The sequence below is a fragment of the Coffea arabica genome, chromosome 10c (genome assembly GCF_036785885.1).
Source record: "Coffea arabica cultivar ET-39 chromosome 10c, Coffea Arabica ET-39 HiFi, whole genome shotgun sequence".
NCBI classification, from domain to species: domain Eukaryota; kingdom Viridiplantae; phylum Streptophyta; class Magnoliopsida; order Gentianales; family Rubiaceae; genus Coffea; species Coffea arabica.
In genome coordinates this window covers 5296586-5317906 of record NC_092329.1, presented here as the reverse complement: position 1 = coordinate 5317906, position 21321 = coordinate 5296586, and the positions used below count along the sequence as shown (strand labels likewise).

The 21321-nt window shown below is 38.1% G+C and overlaps 4 protein-coding genes across 6 annotated transcripts; 2 read left to right on the top strand and 2 right to left on the bottom strand.

Annotated features, from left to right (window-relative positions):
- Nucleotides 1–624: 624 nt before the first annotated feature.
- Nucleotides 625–2564, top strand: LOC113713495 (F-box protein At1g47056-like). The gene has a single exon (XM_027237226.2). The coding sequence runs from the start codon at nt 771–773 to the stop codon at nt 2406–2408; it is 1638 nt and encodes a 545-aa protein (XP_027093027.1). The 5' UTR covers nt 625–770; the 3' UTR covers nt 2409–2564.
- A 1706-nt stretch (nt 2565–4270) lies between these two features.
- On the bottom strand, nt 4271–8531 carry LOC113713496 (mannose-P-dolichol utilization defect 1 protein homolog 2-like). The gene is made up of 8 exons (XM_027237227.2): nt 8235–8531; nt 7178–7331; nt 6904–6976; nt 6731–6797; nt 6527–6586; nt 5363–5423; nt 5228–5269; nt 4271–4632 (listed from the first exon to the last, which is right to left on the bottom strand). Exons 1-8 carry the CDS (start codon nt 8388–8390, stop codon nt 4529–4531), a joined length of 717 nt encoding a protein of 238 aa, XP_027093028.1. The 5' UTR covers nt 8391–8531; the 3' UTR covers nt 4271–4528.
- Nucleotides 8532–10135: 1604 nt separating this feature from the next.
- Nucleotides 10136–11909, bottom strand: LOC113713700 (uncharacterized). 3 transcript variants are annotated; one of them, XM_027237486.2, is made up of 4 exons: nt 11664–11909; nt 11515–11574; nt 10713–11435; nt 10136–10600 (listed from the first exon to the last, which is right to left on the bottom strand). In XM_027237486.2, exons 2-4 carry the CDS (start codon nt 11561–11563, stop codon nt 10482–10484), a joined length of 891 nt encoding a protein of 296 aa, XP_027093287.1. In that variant the 5' UTR covers nt 11564–11574; nt 11664–11909; the 3' UTR covers nt 10136–10481. The 3 variants fall into 3 exon arrangements, with proteins under 3 accessions (XP_027093287.1, XP_027093286.1, XP_027093288.1); XM_027237485.2 differs by having other exon boundaries at nt 10136–10615; nt 11664–11896; XM_027237487.2 differs by lacking the exon at nt 11515–11574 and having other exon boundaries at nt 10136–10615; nt 11664–11893.
- Nucleotides 11910–16269: 4360 nt separating this feature from the next.
- On the top strand, nt 16270–18923 carry LOC113715193 (protein RER1A-like). The gene is made up of 3 exons (XM_027239433.2): nt 16270–16791; nt 18153–18333; nt 18460–18923. Exons 1-3 carry the CDS (start codon nt 16409–16411, stop codon nt 18514–18516), a joined length of 621 nt encoding a protein of 206 aa, XP_027095234.1. The 5' UTR covers nt 16270–16408; the 3' UTR covers nt 18517–18923.
- Nucleotides 18924–21321: the final 2398 nt, after the last annotated feature.

Below are 21321 nucleotides of genomic sequence, written 5' to 3'. Positions count from 1 at the left end.
AGTAAACTGGCGTGTGTGTGTGTGAAATTCAAATTTGAACTAAGTATTACTTATTTATTGCAAATGAAGACTCATCGATCTTAAGTAACATTTTAAGAGTTAAACTTCTTACATTACTCAATAATATGTTTTATTAAACATAATTCACAGTCATTTTCCTCTAAAAATTTTTTTATATTTTTTTGAACATATTTATTAATTATCTTTTTACTTTAGATAAATCAAATCATCATAATATATTTTTGTATAAAAATTTTAAAAAATAGCAATTCAATCGGACTCTAAATAACTCTGTGCGTAAAAGCACTTTGGGACTTCACTTTGGCCAACTCTGTGAAAGTGGTCTTTTCTCAAATTCATGAATATTTTCAAAATAAAACACTAACCTGACCACGTGGTTACTAAAATGTCAAAATTCCCTCTCCCTCCACTAGAAAATTCGTCAGACCGGCGTAACTGGATTTTTATTTTACCTACGGGTATGATTTCTCTTACACATTATTATTATTATTTTGTTCATAAGCCAATATAAAAATCCGGATTAAATAAAAGTTTCAAGTCCGTCCTCCCACAAACCAGAAAGCATATTATTATTAGCCTCTAAGCCCACCACCCAGCTCCAAACCCAGAATACCAACGTTTCTGGAATAACCACCTGACCAGGGAAAGCAAGAAAAAAGGAAAAAGGCTCCAGCTTCGGATCCCATTTTCAGCTCTGACGGGGGTCCCAGCTCTCCTTCTCCTCCTCCTCCAGCTGCCGCCGTGGATTTATGGGCCAGTCAGCTTCTTCCATCGCCGGAGCTCAAGCCCTTCATCATCACCATCGGCCCAGCAAGCCCAGATCCACGGCTGCCGTGATCTCGACCGGCATGAAAATTCACAATTACATCGAAAATGACCCCGACGCGGACCCTGCTGACGTCTTCACCGGTGAAGGACTCGCCGATTATATTTCTAACCTCCCCGACGAGTGCCTGGCTTACATTTTCCAGTCCTTGAGCTCCGGCGACCGGAAACGCTGCTCATTAGTGTGCCGCCGGTGGTTGTTAGTTGAGGGACAGAGCCGTCACCGGTTGTCGCTAAACGCCCAAGCGGAGCTGTTAACGTTTGTACCCTCGATCTTCACGCGCTTCGATGCGGTGACGAAGCTCGCCCTCAAATGCGACCGCAGATCTGCTAGTATTGGTGATGACGCGCTGGTTTTGATCTCTCTCAAATGCAGGAAGCTCACGCGCTTGAAGCTACGGGCTTGCCGGGAACTCTCAGATGCCGGAATCGCCGAATTCACAAAAAATTGTAAGAATTTGAAGAAACTTTCCTGTGGGTCTTGTCATTTTGGTGCTAAAGGAATGAATGCTGTTTTAAATAATTGCGCTGGTCTCGAAGAATTGTCAGTAAAACGCCTACGTGGCATCACCGACGGGGCTGCCGCCGAGCCGATTGGTCCCGGGGTGGCCGCGGCCTCACTAAAGGTTATTTGTTTAAAAGAACTCTATAATGGGCAGTGTTTTGGGCCGATGATTATTGGGGCGAAGAATTTGAGGACCCTTAAACTGTTTAGATGCTCAGGTGATTGGGATAAGCTGCTGGAGGTTATAGCCGATCGAGTAGATGGGTTAGTCGAGGTGCATCTTGAGAGGCTTCAAGTGAGTGATGTGGGGTTGATGGCGATCTCAAATTGTTTGAATCTTGAAATATTGCATTTGGTTAAAACTCCCGAGTGTACTAATGAGGGTTTAAAGACTGTAGCTGAGCATTGTAAGCTTTTAAGGAAACTTCACATTGATGGATGGAAAACAAATAGGATAAGCGATGATGGATTGATTGCTGTGGCAAAGAACTGTCCAAATGTGCAAGAGTTGGTGCTGATTGGTGTCAATCCTACTCGAATGAGTTTAGAGAAATTGGCTACTGGTTGTCTGAATTTGGAGAGATTAGCCTTGTGTGGGAGTGAGACTGTTGGTGATGCTGAGCTTTCGTGCATTGCCCAGAAATGTATTGCGTTGAAGAAGCTTTGTATAAAGAGTTGTCCTGTGTCAGATCACGGTATGGAAGCGTTAGCAGGTGGATGTCCCAATTTGGTTAAGGTTAAGGTTAAGAAGTGTAGGGCTGTCACTTCTGAAGGTGCAGATTGGTTGAGGGCCAGTAGGGGATCACTAGCAGTTAATTTGGATGCCACTGAACCAGAAAACATGGATGCAAGTGCTAGTGATAGTGGGGCTCAGGAAGGTGGTGGTGCTGAGAATCATCAGGTGGGTGGCCAAGGTGGTCGAGCTAATATTGCTTCAAGCAGCACTGGGAGGTCAACATCTTTTAAGGCGAGATTGGGACTATTGACAGGGAGGAGATTAGTATCTTGCACTTTCAGAAGGTGGTCGAGCTTTGGTGGTAGTTCGCGAAATACTTAGAGAATGACTTAACCAGGCATTGGAGTGGGAAAAAAGGAACACTCTTGGCCTGTTTGCATTGTTTTGTGCTGTATTTATTGGCTCCTTTGTCATTGGACTGCAGTTTCGTGTGTGGTTTTAATGCCTTTTGAGATTGTTAATCTCCTTATTGGGCCTTATGGGAGTCTTTAATGTTTTCCTTATGTTTATACCTTATTATACTTGTCAAGTATATCATTCCTAACGTTCCTGCCCTTTACTCCTTGTGGATGGTAGTTATAGTTAAACAGATTTGCATATTTTGGTTGTGATAGGTTTCTCAGTCAGTAATTCGTGAGTGCCATTATTGCGGATACCATATGATGTGCACTTTCTTGTGTATCGATCAAAGTTACGCAGGCCATTCATGCTGCATTATAGGTTATCATGTTCTAGGCGTTCCTTTTGTTTGCATCCAATATTCTTAAACTGGAAACTACCTAAATGAACAATTTTATTCCTCTATGTCGATTATATTCATTTCATTGATTTAACTAGTATGTGCTTATATGAGTTAACTTATCTGTTCATTGAATAATTGTCGATTTTGATGTGGTTAGTCAGCAAGGTACTTAGTATTCTCTATTTTTGTGGTTAATGAAATCAAGAAAATTTATTTGTTTGTTGAGTTGCAGACCTGCAATAGCTATATATGATGCATAACATATTCAATTTAAATGCTTTTAGTTTATAACTTTTTATCCTTGAGGTTTGCAATTTACTTTTTTGCTTGTGTGTATGACTAGATAGATACTGCTAGCCGTGTTGTTTAGGTGGAGACTGAATGTTCTGTTTTGTTGGTTGATGATCCAGCTTCATTGTTGAAATTTCCATATTCCTGATGAATGTCCTGCTAGGAATTGCCTTGTCTCACGTGCCTACTTATTTGTGAGGACATTCCTTAAATACCTTCATCCTCCTGGCAATGAAATTAGTTTTCTGTTTCAGCAATGAAATTACCTAAGCTGATAGGATGGAGATTGGCTAGCATATTTTTCTAGAAATTTTCATTTTGCAGCCGGAGATGAAGTGTTTTTAAGTGTCTTAAATAGCTCCTGCTCCAGTTAAGAGTTAAGACCAATATTTTTTGGGTCTCCGTTGAGTGTTGCGCTAGTTCTCCTTAAGAATGGGTTGTTGAGTTGTTCGTATAAGTTGGAAGGTAAACAGAACTGTCTTCGACTTTCGTATAGGATGGACGTTTTTTAAGGCAATGGTGGCGTCGTCGATTCAAGGTACATTTGTCAGCCACTCCACCGACTCTTATGTGCAGGTATCTTGAGAATCGCAGGCTTCAAAAGGCTCAAGCTACTTCAAAAGAATACTTTCTTTACCTCTCATAGCATTTAGAATTGACCTTCAGTTAGGCTTATTCTTTTTAAAATTCCTCTCTATTTGCTCATCCTCAGAGCTTGGAAAAACAATTAAGAGTCTTTGGTCAGTGAATATTTGGACGACGCAGATTTATAATTTTATTAAAGAGTTTGCAAATCAAGAGAAATATGTAAAGGGATGTTGACAAGCACTGCTGGAATAATCTTATGAATGAAGTTTCTTCACACTTGATCGCTCGCTGCCCAACGGGGGCTTGAGAACTGAAATATAGCATTGAATTTGTCAAGCACGTCTTTCCTCTGCAGGGCTTAATTATCTTACTTACTTTTTTTTTTTTTTCCAATCTTTTGTTGGCATTTGGCAATACTTACTAATAATGCGTCTAAACGTACTCAAGAGATGAAGTTAAGTGAAGTGCATGCTCAGTATTTATTACCACTGGAAAGGGTTTCTACTTTTTTATAACCATACATCCTATATCCAAGTTGTCTTTCGTGCACAAAATGTATAACTTTAGCAGGAAATTCTCAACACCGAACGTAGGTGTTTTGGATACAAAAACAAATATCAAATGGGTGAAGAGCCATAAAAATCTGAATGTATCACGTCGTTGTCTGTGAAAGGAAACTTTCTTCTGAACCCACCACCAAATGGTAGCTAAGATACCCCAAGTCTCGAATTGATAAAAGAAAACATTATCGATTCTGTCAGTTGCTGAATAAATAATTAAAGGCAATAATGATGCTTGGAGTCCGGAAGAGCCAAATCTTCTAATCCGTTTTCTTCTCTTTCTTCGGCTGTGGCTTCTGATATATTATTATCTGACTCAGGATGGTACCATTTGTCACCACACCGATAGCAGAACCCAGAACAACTTCGAGAAATTAAGGAAATCACCACAAGTGAAACGAACGGTCAGTAAAAGCAAATTAAGAAGATGACAGGAGAGCAGAATGGTGTAATGAAAGCGGCAATAGTCAAGAGACACCAGTAATTCAAGCAGGCATATCAGAGTAAATAAAGTCATGTTCAAATGAAGCACAAGAAGGTATCATTTCCATTGGCCAAATGATTAACTTGTGATGGAAAGGCTAAAGTAAATCCAGAATACAAGCGTGCTCATCAACTGCCATTGAACTCAATTTATTATGCAACGACAAAGTCGATAATTCCAAATGGACTTCAAAATTATCATCACTTCAACTGAGAGAAAATTATATCCCCTCTAGAAACCAAATACTACTATTTGCATATTAGTACTAATCATCTTTTATTGGTGGACGAGATCAAATTTCCATCCAAACACCAGTATGCAGTAGTTTAATAATCGTATCATACGTCAGGATGTAAAATAGACATATTGCTTGCAACAAGACAGACACACTGCACAGGAAGTTTGCATGCAAATGAAAATGACTCTCTCAATAGCAATTTAACAAACGGATCAGACAAATATGGACCAAGGATACCACTTGTTGGAGCTTTCTCCTGGAGGCTGGTAAAAACCCTAACTGCCAATATTGGAAAAGAAAAAAATAGTTAGGAACTCCATGCCGAAGATGAGGAAGTACACAACAGTATGATGGCAAACAACATAAGCTTACCCATGGAACCTGCGAAATTCATCAAAGAAGTCAAAAAGCTAAGTTCACCAGTACTGCCGTTCTGCAATAACAATCAACAATTAGTAACCTAAGAATACCTTCATGTAGAAATACTACTGAAATTACAAATGGTTGATAGACCTACTAGGACTAACAATAGCAAACTTAAGTGAAGAATTAGCGTCAGCCCCTTGTATAGAACTGTACCATAGACAAGAAGAACACCTAGCCAGCAAAAACAACAGCATACTATGACTAGCTCCATAAAATTATGGTACCTCGGTTGTTATGTTCTTGTTGGAGATGCCTTTAAAAATCTATATTTTTATCACAGATTCTCCTTACAACATATGCACCTCCATTTACACACAAAAAAAGATTAACTTCCAAGAATGATAGTTATGAGTTGCATTTACAATATAAATGGACATTGCATACAGAAACTTTGCACTAAAAACTACTTATTCACAATGTTTTTGCTCCTAGGAAAACTTGAGCTCCCCTTTTACTAAATGTTATTGTCCGCATGATATAGCGGAAATCATGTCCTGCCAGATTTAACAAGTAATCAAAATATCAATGAAACAGTAGGAGATCCCAAAGCCAGGAAAAGAATCTATTCATCCAAATGTGGTTTTGCATCAGAATAGTCATTTTAGAGTTCCTTGAATCAGGGAATTCATTTCTCAGAGATCTAACCATTTCAATGACCAAAATTGGGTGATTGTGCGGACATATCAATGAGCAGCATACAAACTACAACGAAGCCAAGGCACAGAGAAACCAATTCATGAAAAACTAAAGGTTGAGCAACATCACAAACAGCCATATTGGAATTTTGCTAATCTTTGTTGACATTTCAAGACTCCCAAATCATGGTGAGAAGACCGGGAGATAGAGAAACCTCCTGTCAACCATTCCCTATGAACCCTTCTCCCCACATTCAACATATAAAGACGCTGGAATCAACCAAAGACCCCTTCTCCAGACATGAGAAAATATAAGATTTAGACCAATAATAACATTCTAGTTTGCATCACAAACCCACTAATTGTATTGTTTTGCCCAAAAAAAAAAAAGGCACACAATCTCATTTCCAGATTAGAAATGGAAAATGAGACAACAGTGGAAGAGGAGTAAAGAAAGCAGAACTTGAGTTTTCACCTTAAAATTCTCAACTATCTGTGGGACCCTGGCAAAGAAGAAAATTGCATGCTGGGATGCCTGACACAAACAAATGCAAATACAAGCTTCAAAAAGGCATACAATTCCAAATTTAAACTTAGCAACTATAAGAGCATAAGAACAGTTAGCCGAGAGAAGAATAAGCCAAACTAATGGGATAAAACATTAAATCATTCTACTGACATATAATGCCTCGAAGAGAATGGGATCAACCCGACCAGCTAAAATAGTTGGTGCTATAGCACAATATCTGTGATGAACATAGTAAAGGAAGCAATATGTCATAAACAAGTCATCAATTAGTCTAAATTGCAATGGTAAAGGGAGCACTATTTTTTGAGAAACATGTAGGATACAGTAATGCCCTGATCCATGTCTTGGTTCCTAGAGGTTGAGAGAAGTAATAGATGATGGCAACCAATATTATAGCTGCAACAGGGAAAGTGAAAGGGTTAGAGCCACTTATCTCATCATTTAATAGCAAGCAAGCACCATGAAGATTAACTTCCATAAAGAAATATTGCATAGTGAGTTCTGTCTTAAAAAACAAATCCTGAAAAAACCAAATTTGACTTTCCAAAATTACCACGAGGGTTGTCAAAAAAAGATGTACAGCAACTGCATCTGTACCTTGTACTAAAAGAAATGCCAACTCTCCATAGGCTGAAAATGGAAGCCCTTTATGAAGACAGTATGCCAAGGCAATTGTATATCCAATTACTTCAAGTTCAAAGGCGACAATGCTTAGGCCTCTAATGCTTTGATGTTTCAATATTTTGAGTATCTACCATATGAAGAGGACAGCAACAAACCAACCATAAGGAGTTAGCAAAATTAAAGTGTACTTTAGAGGAAAAAAATGACTGCACAAAACTACTGAATGCAGATTCTAATGCAGAAGCACAAAGTTTACTCATATAAGTGTGGAAAACATTTCTTCGTTAAAATTAACAGCTACAAAAACCTCAACACTTCTTTTCATGCAAATATCGTATATCCTAAATATGTGGAGCTTTGTGAAAAATAGAGTTTTCTAAGCTTACATGTACTGCTCTATAGATATCAGTCACCAAATCCAGAAAAGACATGTAACTCAGAAAGACCCTGATAGAAAACAAGTTTACCCGTACAATAACTTTGTATTTAGGAAAACACAGTAGACCTGCAGCTCAACCAAAGGCAAAACTGTAACCAAAAACAAGTTTCAAAGATTCAACCGACAATGTAGCCGGGCCACTTTCAACCTGTAGTCTCCACCAAGAAATCACACATGTATACAGAAAAGCAAATTTGGCCTCATCTAAAGCATTATACAAGGCTTAATACACAAAATTCATACTTTTTGAATAAATGCTTTCTTCCTTTTTATCCCTTTTCTTTTTGGTGCGAGGGTTTTTTTTTGTTGTGGGGGGGGGGGGTGTCGTGTAAGAAACGAAAGATAATGGGATAAAACATTGAAGCAGTAGGAGCTGATTCACAATGAATAAAGGCATTAAAGTTGGGACTGCAGGAGTCGTGTTAAACTAATTACAAATGATGAAACCATTAAAAACAACCAAACTTTGTAAGATTCCCAGCAGAACAAAATCCAAGAACAATCAGTAGAACGACAGGATCAAGAACGGTGATCTGATCAAGCAATTAAGAATTCAATACGTGCAATTAAAGGGCTTGAAGACTAATTCACCTGAGGGAGTTTGACAGTGGTGGAGGCGGCTACGATGCAGTAGCCCAGAACCTTGGATATCAGCGGAAGCAAACAGTCCTTTTTTGGGATTTGACCATTGCTGAGGGAACTCAATGCACAGCCGAAGTCCAACCCAAGAAACTTCGGTTCAATCATCTTAATCGATAATGATTGCAGACAAAAACCTTAACTTTACCAACACGTATCCGCAATTCAATTTACAGTCCCCTGATTTATCAGGTTGATGAAGAAGTCGTATTTGGTTCGCGGCTTCTATGTGCGGGAAGCTATTTTTTTCTTGCGCCCTTCTTTAGATATTTTAACTTATTAAGTGCACTTCGACAAGTTGTGATTTTCTCAAACAACCCCTTATTATGTCAATTGTCGCAGTTTGGCCCATAACGTTCCAAAGATGTTATGGACTTCGATGGTAGGAGGGCTTAGTTTGTCTCTTTCCTCCTTTGCTTTCAGTTATTGACTTGGGTTTCCATCAAATCATACTTGTAGGTCACACAACGAGTTACCAGTATGATTCAGTTAATGGAGTCTAATGATTTGGATTGCGGTGTTCTAATAGATGACTTTTGATTTTTGTACAATAATTTAGACCTCATTGGGATTGCTATTTTCTGCTGTTTTTGTAAAAATAAAAATAAAAAATAGTGTAGTGATTTGATAATATACGTGAAATAAAAAAGTGACTGAAAAATGTAACAACGAAGAACGTAAATTTTTTTTTTTTTTTTGGAAAAATTGCAATCCAAATGAAGCATTACATGCTTGGAAGTATGTTGAATACCTAGGTCACTAAATATGTTTGGAAGTATGTTGAATACCTAGATCACTCAATAAGGCATTGCTGCTCATAGTCTTGCTAAATATGCTTGTAATATTTCAAATGCTTGTTTTTTGGGAGCTTCTCTTCTATCATTTGTTATTTCTTCACTTGATATGGGCTTGATTTCTTCTTAATAAAAATTCCTTTTTGTATCAAAAAAAAATCAAGAAAGCATTATTAAGCAGCATTCCTCAATGGCCAACACATTACTTAAAGCCTCTTAAACACAAACCCTCCCTCAATCAAACATGAACCATAAAATTAGCAAAAACTCAACTAAATGCACTGAATATCTATCTCCCAGACATGAATCCTACATCCTCTTCTGCCAATGCAACCAAATCTTCGGTGAGAGTTCAATTTTTCTTTATTTTATATAGACATGAAAAATACTTAAAAAAACAGAATTATTTGTCCAACAACTAGTGATCTTTGTTATAGAGAAAAGTACTTGTTATAATCATACTAGTCGATTAGAACGTTTTTCCAATATTGGATGTGGGTTAGTTGATCATTTTTATTCTGCTGGAGTATGTACATATATATTCTTTTTCCTTTAGAATTTTTTTTTTTGGTGTGTAATCTATTAAGACTTGGACAGCTTGCGCTGTAGTTGGCAACATAATTTCGATGGATGGATTGGAGTCTACTGACAGACGGGGAATGATTCCTGGCAAATGCCAAAAAAGAAAAAGGGGGAAAGAAATGTAATATTATGGGTAACCTATTGTAGAATGGAAAATAATTGACCAGAAACGGTAATTAACTATTTGATATGGAAATATTTTACTTTTGGAGAGAATCAACTGCCCGAGTTTATTCACACTCTCAAGTCTCAATGTTGAAAGGATTAGTGAGAACTTTATTATATCGGTGACCAAAAAGTTCTGTAACACAATACAATACTACTGCAAGAGGAGATTCTAAATCTCGTATACTGACCGCAAAACTTCAGCGCTCAAACCTAAATTACTTTAATTAGTATCAATTTCATCATGACTTGAAGTTGATCGTTCTCATAAGTCAAAGAAGAAAGGAAGAAGCAAATTCTCGACACTAAAAATGAAAGCGACAAAATATTTTTATGAAGCTGATTACAACTAACTCGTTTGATCTCCTAATTGTTCATGATAAATTCATGAAAAAGAAGCAGATTAAGAAGATGTTTTCTCTTTGCCAATAAAACCAGCCCGCCAAACAATCTAAGCTAACAAAACCATTCTATTATTCTGATTTCGAGGAAGAATAAAGACTGTACTTAAATATAGGAAAGAAGAAGAAGAAAGGCTTAATTAGTCGTCGCCATAACTGCAAATTACTCATGCACCGACTATATGATCATGAAGGGTCTATCCATTTGTCTTCTTGGATACCACATTTCTCAATCTCGTGAGGCTCTATTTGAGAAACTAATACGGTCGCGGGGGGTAAAATCCACCAGCTGGAGCTGGAGGTGGTGGATATGTTCCTGGCGGTGAAGAATTAGTCTGGGGATAGTACTGTGAAGATGGAGGCGGAGGAAAGGTTCCTGATGGAGGAATTACTGGTCACAGATCCGTAATTTCAATCAGACAGAAATCAATTAAAAAGTTCACTATGAAAGATTTTCAACATAATCAATAGACCAATATCACACATACCTGAGGGATAACCACTTGGGGCACCAGGAGGAGGATGCGGAGGATAACCTGTTGGTGGACAGGGCTGGGGAAGCCCAGCAGTTGACTGAGTGTAAGGTGTTGCTGGAGCTGGCTGCGGAGGATAAGTAGAAGATTGAGGTGATGGTGCTGGAGGATAGCCAGATGATTGGGGCGCCGGAGGATAGCTTGATGATTGAGGTGGAGTATAAGGAGCTGGCTGTGTTGGGGCTGAAGGATAGCTTGATGATTGGGGTGGAGTATAAGGAGCCGGTGGTGTTGGCGCTGGAGGATAGCCAGATGATTGAGGCGGGGCGTAAGGGGCCGAAGGTGTTGGCGCTGGAGGATAGCCTGATGATTGAGGAGGTGGGGCGTAAGGGGCCGAAGTTGTTGGCGCTGGAGGATAGGTAGATGACTGAGGGGAAGAATAAGCTGGTGACGGATTTGGATTTGGACCTGAATTTGGAGGGAATCCAGGGAAAGGGGACGGAGCTGCTGAAGTAGGAGGATGAGGATTTGCAGGAGGTGGATTTGGAGGGGCATTTATGCTTGGAGATGGTGCTCCTGGATAGGCGGCATTGGTGCCTGGGTAAGGATTAGCTGCTGCTGGAGGAGGTAAGCCGCCATCGTATGGCAAGAGAGTGGAAATCGTAGCGTTTGGTGTTGCATACATTTGCGCTGGTGGTGTATGCTTTGCTGCAGAATCTGGATTCTCGTTCACATTACCTGCAGCAATAGAAAGCAATCAATCTCCATTTCAGGCATGCTTTGATTCACAATGGTTAGAAATCTACAAGAACATTACCATAGGGCTGGGCTTGATTTCCATGGAAAGGGAGGGGTGCTCCCACCATGATCGATGAAGCTGCAAATGGGATTTGTCAAACACACTGAATTTTTTTTCTTTCATTTTATACATATGAAGTGCAGAAGGAAGCCGTGTAGGAAATTTACCTTACTCGGGAGTTGACTTGGAAAAACTGATGATTGTCACCGAACTCCCAATTGATCAAGAAAGAATTGGCAAAAATTAATGTAGAAGAAAAACTTTAAAGAGAATAATAGTCTTAAAGTAGTATAATATTATATACCAAGTCGTGCTATTTTAATCAGTCAACTCGGTTACATCCACTTTCACATTCGCAACTAGTTCGGCAGCATGTGAATGCATAGAAGACTTTTCTGAGCATTTGAAAAAAAAAATTTTAGTGCCAGAGAGGAAGCCCCTTGATTCTGCCTTTGATGGCAATCCACTTGATCAAAGATGTGATGCCATTGATGGGTATTAATAGAATAGCGCTGAACGATGATGATCTGATAAAATGGAGTTGGTGCTGCCACGCCCAAGGCTTAGCTAGCACGTTAGTTTCTTCTGTCCAATATGCAAATTCAACATTTTAGAGTCAATGGCTCGTGCCTCCAAATGGAATCCCAAGCTTACCAAAACCTCATTCACTCTTCTTTCCAAGGCTCAGCCTAGTTATCCTTCCGACATTCTGTTCACTTTTTTTTTTTTTTTTTCGATACGATAGAATTCCTATAACTTAAGCTAACCTATTCTAGGGGTAGGGGGAGAGAACTCGATGTGAGTAGAAACTCCATTGAAACTGATCAATGAAGATCGTCACATATTGTGACAAATTTTGTGGGAGGTAAGGTTCGAACCCTTGACCTCCCGCACCACCAAACCTAAGAAGGCTTGGGATGGCGACATTCTGTTCACATGAAAATAGAAAAAGAGAGGAAAGAAGCAACATGCAGCTACTTCGCAGGGGTGACACCAAAAATGGAAAAACAAAGAAAACATGCAAAATAGGCTGAATAATTTGTTTCGTCACCTAAAGAGCTATTTTTCCATGCAACCATCGATTTCTCAAAGTTTGAGCAATTTTTACTTTTTTTATATATAATTATGAGCTGGTGAAATTTTGTGCTGGATGGTACTCCTTTCCAAAAAATTTATTGTGCTCGTGAAATCCCGCAATTCCGAATTCAGTTTGGAATTGAAATGAATTCGGTTAGCTCCAATACGAAATTGAAATAAGTTTGAGATTTTATAGGTCAAATAACTGAATTTACAAAAATTGGGCGCACTGAATTATCGATTTTGCACCGAATGCTCACTCCTACTGTACGCGCCATTATTAGGAAGTTCTAAAGGAAAAATAGCAGAAAGAAATATAGTAAAAGATTTAATAGAGCTGGAGGTCCATTCCAGGAGGATGAAAACGGTTGATTTACAAATTATAGAGGAAAACTAAGCTAGAAACAAATAACAAGAGGTTTAAAAAGTCGAATTCTTTCCAACTACTACTATATCTATATGTTAAAATATGTCCAAGTAGAAGAAATTCAAAAAGATTCTACAGAATTAGTCTTCCCCGCGTCAAGTTCATCTTGCGCACCAAATGGAGTCTACTTATATCCTTCATTTTCCCACCATGGCATCAAATCAAACTCCCTTTCGGTTAACTTTGACTAGATCCTCTCATATATCCGTCTTGTCTTGTGGTCTAAAAGCAAACTGATTCATATTTGTCGGTCCTCAAACTTTTCCAAGGCATCTAAACTTTAATAAAGGGTAAAGGATTAATCTTTACCGCATTACGAGCGCAAATAATAAATGCTGCTTGAGCTCGATCTCATATCCGGATGTATACCTATATATATACAAACAGACACACATCCCTAATTAAGATGAAATATAAGCTTCTTTCTTCTCACCAAAAGCACAAAGTATTTCCTTTGTGCCAAAACAAACTCGGTTTTGCCATCACAAAATAATTTTGGGTGACAAAGTCTAGAGTTAACTGTAGTAAATTGGAGCCTTTACCAATAAGAATTGTACGAGATTGACGGAAACTTACAGCCTTTACCAATAATAAGAACTTGGTACCACGTTAATGATGCAGATAGAAGCGCTATCGGACCCTTAATCGAGTTTCAAAAAAAAAAAAAAAAAAAAAAAAATTTAAACTTGAGGTCATGGTTTAGAAATTCAAGCATCATAACCGCGTATAACATGAGCTTCGCTCAAGCCTAAGTAGTGAGCTTCAGCCTAATCACTCACTACTTAGCTCCAAATTAAAGAAAGTTCTGCCCGCTTCCTATCTTCTCTTTTGTCAATTTTCTCAAGTTCATGGTATCCTGGCCGGTGCTTTTAAGGTCATCTCCATCAAATACCATTTCATAGAAGCATCTCCCGCTTGCTGGGTGTTGCCATCTTTCAGGATGTATTTTGAGAGCTCCTGTGAATTGGTTGGATCTCCATCATGCAGTTTTTAGCCATGTGATCAAGAGCACCAACGTTAGAAAGCAGCCTTTTCCTTCATTCATTTGGCCTCTGCGCCTATACTGGGACCAAAGTTTTGCAACGCTCCGGCTGATATCAACATGGATATATCCGCCATAATCAATCAAAGCATTATGCATGCCGAAGTATGCTTTGTTCACAGGCCTCCTTATCTTCAAACTCAGTAAAAGCATGCCCCACAAGCTATCTAACAGTTCCAAAGCGCGAAAATATTGTATGCAGGTCTCCATCTTCAGTTATTGGATTCAGCTTGCAAACAAACGGCACATTATCCGGAGGTTTTACCTCAGCCTCAGGAATGTCCCCAACGCTTTCAAGCACAACCCATGTGAATCTTCTACATTGCAGGTAAATAGTAGGCTATTGAATTGAAGCTCGATCCCACGCCCATGTGTATCTATACATCTATACATTCTCAGACATACAACTCTAATCTAAATTCCCCATACGTGTCTCCTCCTAATCACCAAAAACCCTTTGGGTGCCACAAAAATTTTGCCATCGTCCACAGAAATAACTTAATAGCATATCCATAGTTAATTGTAGCAAATTGGAGCCAATAGACATATAAGAATTATACGAAATTAACAGTAAAATTTAGCAAAATCTCAGCCCACAGCCAAAATTAGAAACATTCCAAACTTGGCTAAAAGTAGAAATAGAATTCAAATCAAAAGCCAAGCTGCATCAGCTTAACCACAACTTAGCTAGATAAAATGATGATCCAGCTTTACTATCAAAACAAATATTCAAGTCCTTCTCCAAAAAAAGAATAAATATTCAAATCAAACATCAACAAGATTTTCAAACTCTTGAAGATTTTCACCATTAAAGAAAAACTCTTGAAAAATTCATAAATTTAATAAAATTACAGTGTTTAACTTGTCACACTCAAGTGGGTGAGGGGGAGGGGGGGATGAAGGATTATATTGGATGATAAGAGGGATGAATTGCAACCAAGACATCTAGTTCAAAACCTCTTATTTACACACAAATTACTTTTTTAAAAAAATTTTTTTGTTGCACTTGCATTCGCATTCAAAATGCAAAACGGGCCTCTGAGTCCAATTGGGGAAATCCTGCTGGGCTTCTGCTTCGTGAAACGTTTAAACGAAGCCCTATAACATTTTATTGGTGATAATTATAGAAACCTCCCTTGAGATTTCTGACAATTACACTCACCTCTTTGGAGGTTTGGAAAATAGCACTAACATCTCCTGAATTTAAGATTTTGATAGCAACTTCAGCCCATGTTAGAAAAAGTATTATTTAAAAGGTCTTGGGAAGTGAGATAATAATTTTGTTCCATTTGCACCCTTTTTGTCTTTTGTGAGGTAGTATTAGTAAAAGAATAAAAAATATTAAGAAATGGAAACAATTAGTGAAACTCAGAAGATATATGTGCAAAGAGAACAAGGGCAGTAGTAAAATTTGAAAGAAACAACAAATATATATTCAGAAATATAAGGTTCTAAAACATATAAAAAGACTGTTGATTAAACAAGAAAATTCATCTTTGATCAATACAAGAGAGCTTCTTATTGTCATGTTTTGTAGTATATTGATCTCATATTATTTACCATATTTCATACACAATTATGTTCTCTCATGATTGACACAGCAATTTCATCATACTATAACTAACAGCACAATTTTGTGTATTAAGTTGAGATGATAAAAGATTGCTTACCTTGCCATAGATTTTTAAAGTGAAAAATTTCCAGATTTTGCCTTGATTTCTGCTTTCTTTCTCCTTTTGTTTCATGAATGCATAAGATAAAATAAGTTCAACCAAAACCACCAAAATTTTTTCTTTTATGAAACTTTATCTAGAGGTTTCTTTCTCCTACATTTTTTGCTTTTGCTTCTCTTCTATATAGAAAATATATGATTTGCATTGTCCTCTCAAGTGTTGTAAATCACAAAATGACACCATATTAGAACATCAAAATGGCACCATTTTGCAAGTGCACTTACAGTACCTAATAAAACAAAAAAATAACCGTTAATCTTGTTTAATCAGTTATCTTAGACTTGTTCATTGCCCTAATTTTTTTGTGTCAAATTTGTTTACTAACAACTTTAAACTCTTAGGGTATAGAAGTAAATTTATCTTATCTTATGTCAATTATAGGTCCCAAATTCATGTTAGGGGAGGTTAGTGCTATTTTCTAAACCTCAAGGGAGGTGAGTGCAACTGTCAGAAACCTTCTGCGTTTATCCTTTTTCATTAATCCAAAATCCAAATCAATTTCCTCCTCCGCTTCCCAAGTTCAACAGATCAGTTAAAACGTGACAAATTCCCTTCCAACAAAAATACTGGTAAATACAAATTAAAAACCGAAAAACCAGAGAAAAAAAAAAAAGTACTCCAGCAAGTTAGAACATGAATGTCGGTGGCGGAGGTACAGATGGAGCCGCCGGCGAATCATCTTCGGCAGCTTCATCGGCGATTTCGAAATGGGTTTTCTCGATGTCACGGGGTTACCAACATATGCTCGACAAATCGACGCCACAGGTGCTCAACCGGTGGATCTTCTTGGTGGTGATCGCTTTCATCTACACCGTACGCGTGTACTTCGTTGAAGGATTCTACATCATCACCTATGGGCTCGGAATCTACGTCTTGCAGCTGTTGATCGCCTTTCTTTCCCCTCAGGTGGACCCGGAGTTCCAAGAACTCACCGCCGACGATGGACCCTCTTTGCCCACTCGCGGCTCCGACGAGTTCCGCCCCTTTGTTCGCCGCCTCCCTGAATTCAAGTTTTGGTAGCGTCCTCATTTGCTCCTATTATACCTAAGATTTTTAATTATTGATTGAAAAGATCAATATTTGTTTTTTAAGGCCTCCGAGGATGTAGAAAAGTGGGACTTTGCGCTATCAATTTATTGCTTTTATGCAACATAATTAATGGGTTGAGAATATTGTGATTTTGATAGTTGCTGTTTGCTCCCAATTTATTGTCATGGTCACCTTTGCATAAATTTGGGTTAGGACAAATTGGGAAAAAGGGTTAAAAAAGGAACTGATTTTTAACTTTGAACAGAATTGTGGGCTTCAATGGCTGTACTGGTTCCAAGTTATGGTTGACTTTGTGTGGTTAGAAGATTTGGTGTTTGCAGGGGCCTAGTATTTCTCTATACTTCTATTTAAATATGACTATTCTCGTAATGTAGCATTGAAATATGACTATTCTCACCATCCCCATAGCTTATGAGACAGTCATATGCATATCATACTGCTATTTAAGTTTTGCAATTACAAATAAGATTCCCTGACAATTGGTAACCTGGAAGCCGACGTATTAATTTTTCCAGACACTGAATGCGTTTGCTGCCCTGGAGATATATCCAGCCAATATTGGGGTGATCATAATCATTAATATACAACTTTAGAGTTCATATTTTATGATGCTGTTTAGGATTTGAGAGAACTACATTTGAGTAATGGCCTTTAATAAAATTTTGTGAACTGTTGCCAATAGGAGAAGATTGAGTAATTTCCATGCTCCCTCCCTATACTTGAATGAGCATTATGCTTGTTCAGCTATTGTTTAAATTTACTTCTTTTTAAAAGGGCGGGGACTTTTAGATAATGTTGTTGGACACACTGATATTGAATTCCTGGCATGGAGTTGTCTAATGAGTCACGAGTCCATCCAAATCACTTTCCTGGATGTAAAATATTATTATCTGTAGAAAAGCCATCTTTTGTACTTCTGAGTAGTGAAATGGATAGGATGTTAATGTTGAAATCAATGTCTGATTGTCTGAATCAGCTACTAGCATGTTCGACTCAGAGACCTTAAGTAATCAGCTATGGTCACACATGATTGTATTCTGGCAAAATATTGCTGAGCTATATGGTCGCTACGTTTATTGAGGCTTTGATTTCCTGTCTATATGATTTCCTCAGTTTTAACTGTGTATTTGTCCAACAATATTTCCTCTTTTGCAACTTGTCATTTTACACAGTCTTAGTTTCTCTCCTCTTTAATCATGATTTACTGTCATTCATCTTACCTTGACAGACTTCACCTGATGCTTTATCTTATGAGTTCCGAATACCATTATGCAGTATCTGTTACTGGAAAATGGAAGGATTAATCTTCTTTACTTCTTAATGACAGGTATTCACTCACAAAAGCCTTCTGTGTTGCATTTGTGCTGACTTTTTTCAGTGCGTTTGATGTACCTGTGTTCTGGCCAATTTTGTTATTCTATTGGTTGGTTCTATTCATTTCAACGATGAAGAGGCAGATAATGCACATGATCAAATATAGATATGTGCCCTTCACCTTTGGTAAACAGGTAGATACTCAACCATTTAGTTATTAGATATTAATTGGTCATTTTTAGTATTTTGTTTCTGTTATCCTGTCAGATTTTATTTTGGCATTTGTAAAGTAGTTGAAACATTTCACCCTTTTGACTCAGCGTTACACCGGGAAGAAAGTAGTTCCCTCTGATGACGCTAGCATTTCCAGGCCTTGATGGTTCAGGTAAAGATGGAAGACTTTTACCTATATTTTAGGTTGTTTAGGCGGCTATAATCTTCAGCAATGGAATTTCATAGTTATTCCCGAAGAATTCTCCAAGTATCTTATTTTTGCAGTGAAGGATAATTTAGTTTTCTGGTGCCTCTATGCTCATATAGAACACCTTTTTACTTCTAACTGATATGACACTTATTCCATTACATGTCAATGTAAATGCAGAACGATTAAATCCTAAAATGTATTGTACTATTCACAGATATTTTAGTATCTAGCTTTCCTTGCTCTCCTATTTTACAATGTTTTGTTGTATTTCTCATGTCATTTGACCTGAGTAAGATCACCTCTTCAAAGGCGCTGATCCTTTCTTTGACTGGCAGATTTGTATCCCATGCTTTTGGTAGATATCTTGCTCTCATGTTGCAATTCCTTATTTTTATTTTTTATATGATTGAGCCCCCGAAAAGTCGATAGATGATTGCCTTGGAATTTAAGTTGGCAGTCGTGCAATGCTTCTGGATTAAGAGTTTTGATTGGGATGAATCCATTTTTCTATGGGGTTTGTCCTGAGGTGACAAGTTCTTCTCACATTTTAGTGAGTGTGATCTTAGTTAGTATAGCGTGTTGATTGTTATATGAAGTTGATCAGGAAAGATGAACATGATTAAAGGTAAGCCCAAGCGATTTATTTTTAATCACGAAACTTCACCAGTAGGAACTGTACTTGAAACCTCTATCCTAAAAGATAAGGGAAGGTAGGACAAGTGATTATTGAGGGGGCTGGAAGGCCCATGCCATTGATGTCTTGTTGGAAAGTGTTAATATACCCTGTTGGCCTACAATCTGGAGATGTCAAGTCTTGGTACCTGCTTCCGTGGGGTTGTATTATCTGCCCCTTGCTTTCAAGATGCCACGGTACATATTATGCCTTTTATCTCCATTGTCATTGAGTAGGGAGCACGATTCTTTGTAATTGAAGTTTACCGTTGTCTCCAGTTTTGTGAAGGTTGAGCTTGTTGAGAGCGCTGACATCTATTTTCAAATGAAAGAAGGTTTCAAGAGAGAGAAAAGGCTCTTGGGTTAGTTAACGTGGAAGCACAAATTCTGCACTGTGATCCTACATATTTTAACTTGGGATGGGATCGGGATTGGAATTAGGATGGAAATTTTGGTGTTAAAAGTATTTTGCGACCCTTTTTTGGTGGAGATGATAGAGTTTTAAATAAATTTTCTCTGCGTAGTCCACCTGTCCGTGAAATGAAACTTCTGATGCATTTTTCCTTCATTTTTCTTCTTTGGTTTTCATTTGACCCAAGCTGAGGCATTGGAGGATTGGTCTGGTAGACGCATTGTTACAAGTCAAGCAAGATCATCGGTGGACTAAAGTGTCTGATGCTTTTAAGTGTCGATTCCGAACTTGCATGAGACCTCCATTCTATAATTGAAGCCGGTAGGAAAAGTATGGTTTGTTTCCGATGGTCAAAAAAGTCGACCTCAACAAAACTAGGATGGATGCGGAGGACCCTGATTTATCAGTCTTGTGCAAATGAAACCATATATCTGCCAGGACTTGTAACTTTCTAAGCTTGCTGATTATAGTTCTCAAATGATGCAGCTTGTGGTTGCAGCGTCCTCTAGTGATTGATGCTATTCACCCTGATAGATGCATAATATACATATTCCCATTTCTTCACCGTGGCTTCCTCATTTTCTTGAGGTTAAGAAATATTGGAGTCGCTCTTTCCTATAATAATTTTCTGCTCATCCATTCGGTGGCCAATGCAAGGGAGCCAGAGGGACACGAAATATAGCCCAATAAAACAAATAGCACGCCAGCAAAATGGATTTTGCAAGCTAAGATCAACATCATGGAAACGGTATACAGTGAAGAAAAAATAGGTGTGTCCGGTTGTAAGAGGTAAGACAAAGTTCCAAATCAATCTTGATGATGGACTTGGGACAAGATTTAGTGCACGGCGTGGGGTGATATGACCACTCAACCTTGCAGGACCACCTGCAACTACAAGCAATTTGTCCTCGAGGAGGCCTCCTCAAGATTAGGATCCAGTCTCTTGAATGTCATTAGGCAACTTACTGTGATCTCTAAATGAGGATACCATATGCCCTCATCTTTTGGTTAGAAATTTCTTAAATTACTAGACATGTTTGTGACCTTAACGGACTGTAGTATTCAATTCTGCAGACACTGAATTTGGAGTTGCTCTTTCAGCAGTTAAATTGGTTGGATTATTTGAATTAGTCTGGGGTTCTTGAGGAGGACCTAACTATGGCACACAATCACTCAAATCTCCCTACGACTGCGATGTGCCGAAAGGTAAACGAACCAACTTGGCATAAGCTTCTAATTGTCAACATCTTGTAGCTTCAAACAAGTGAATGAATAAAACTAAGGCCCTGTTTGATAATTCAAATACAGCACTTAAATTTAACGAGTTCAGATTTTAGCATGTTCAAACACATTTAATAACAACAAATTAAGACATCTGATTTAATTAATTAGCATTAAATTTATGAGGCAAAACTTGTTCCAAAAAATAAGTGATAAATACACTCAACTGTATTACATTTAAAACTTAACAATTTATTTTTCAATTTTCAATTTTATTAAACGCACCTTGAGACTTCTTCTCAACTAACTTATTGGGTTGTGTACCACATAAAGTGATTATATAACCATAATTTCGGCTTCATCAAACTTGATGCTTTTAATTTTGGCTGTTTAGCTTTACTAATTTATCATCTAGTATTTAGGAAGATCGTCGGCCCCCGCGTGAATGGTCCA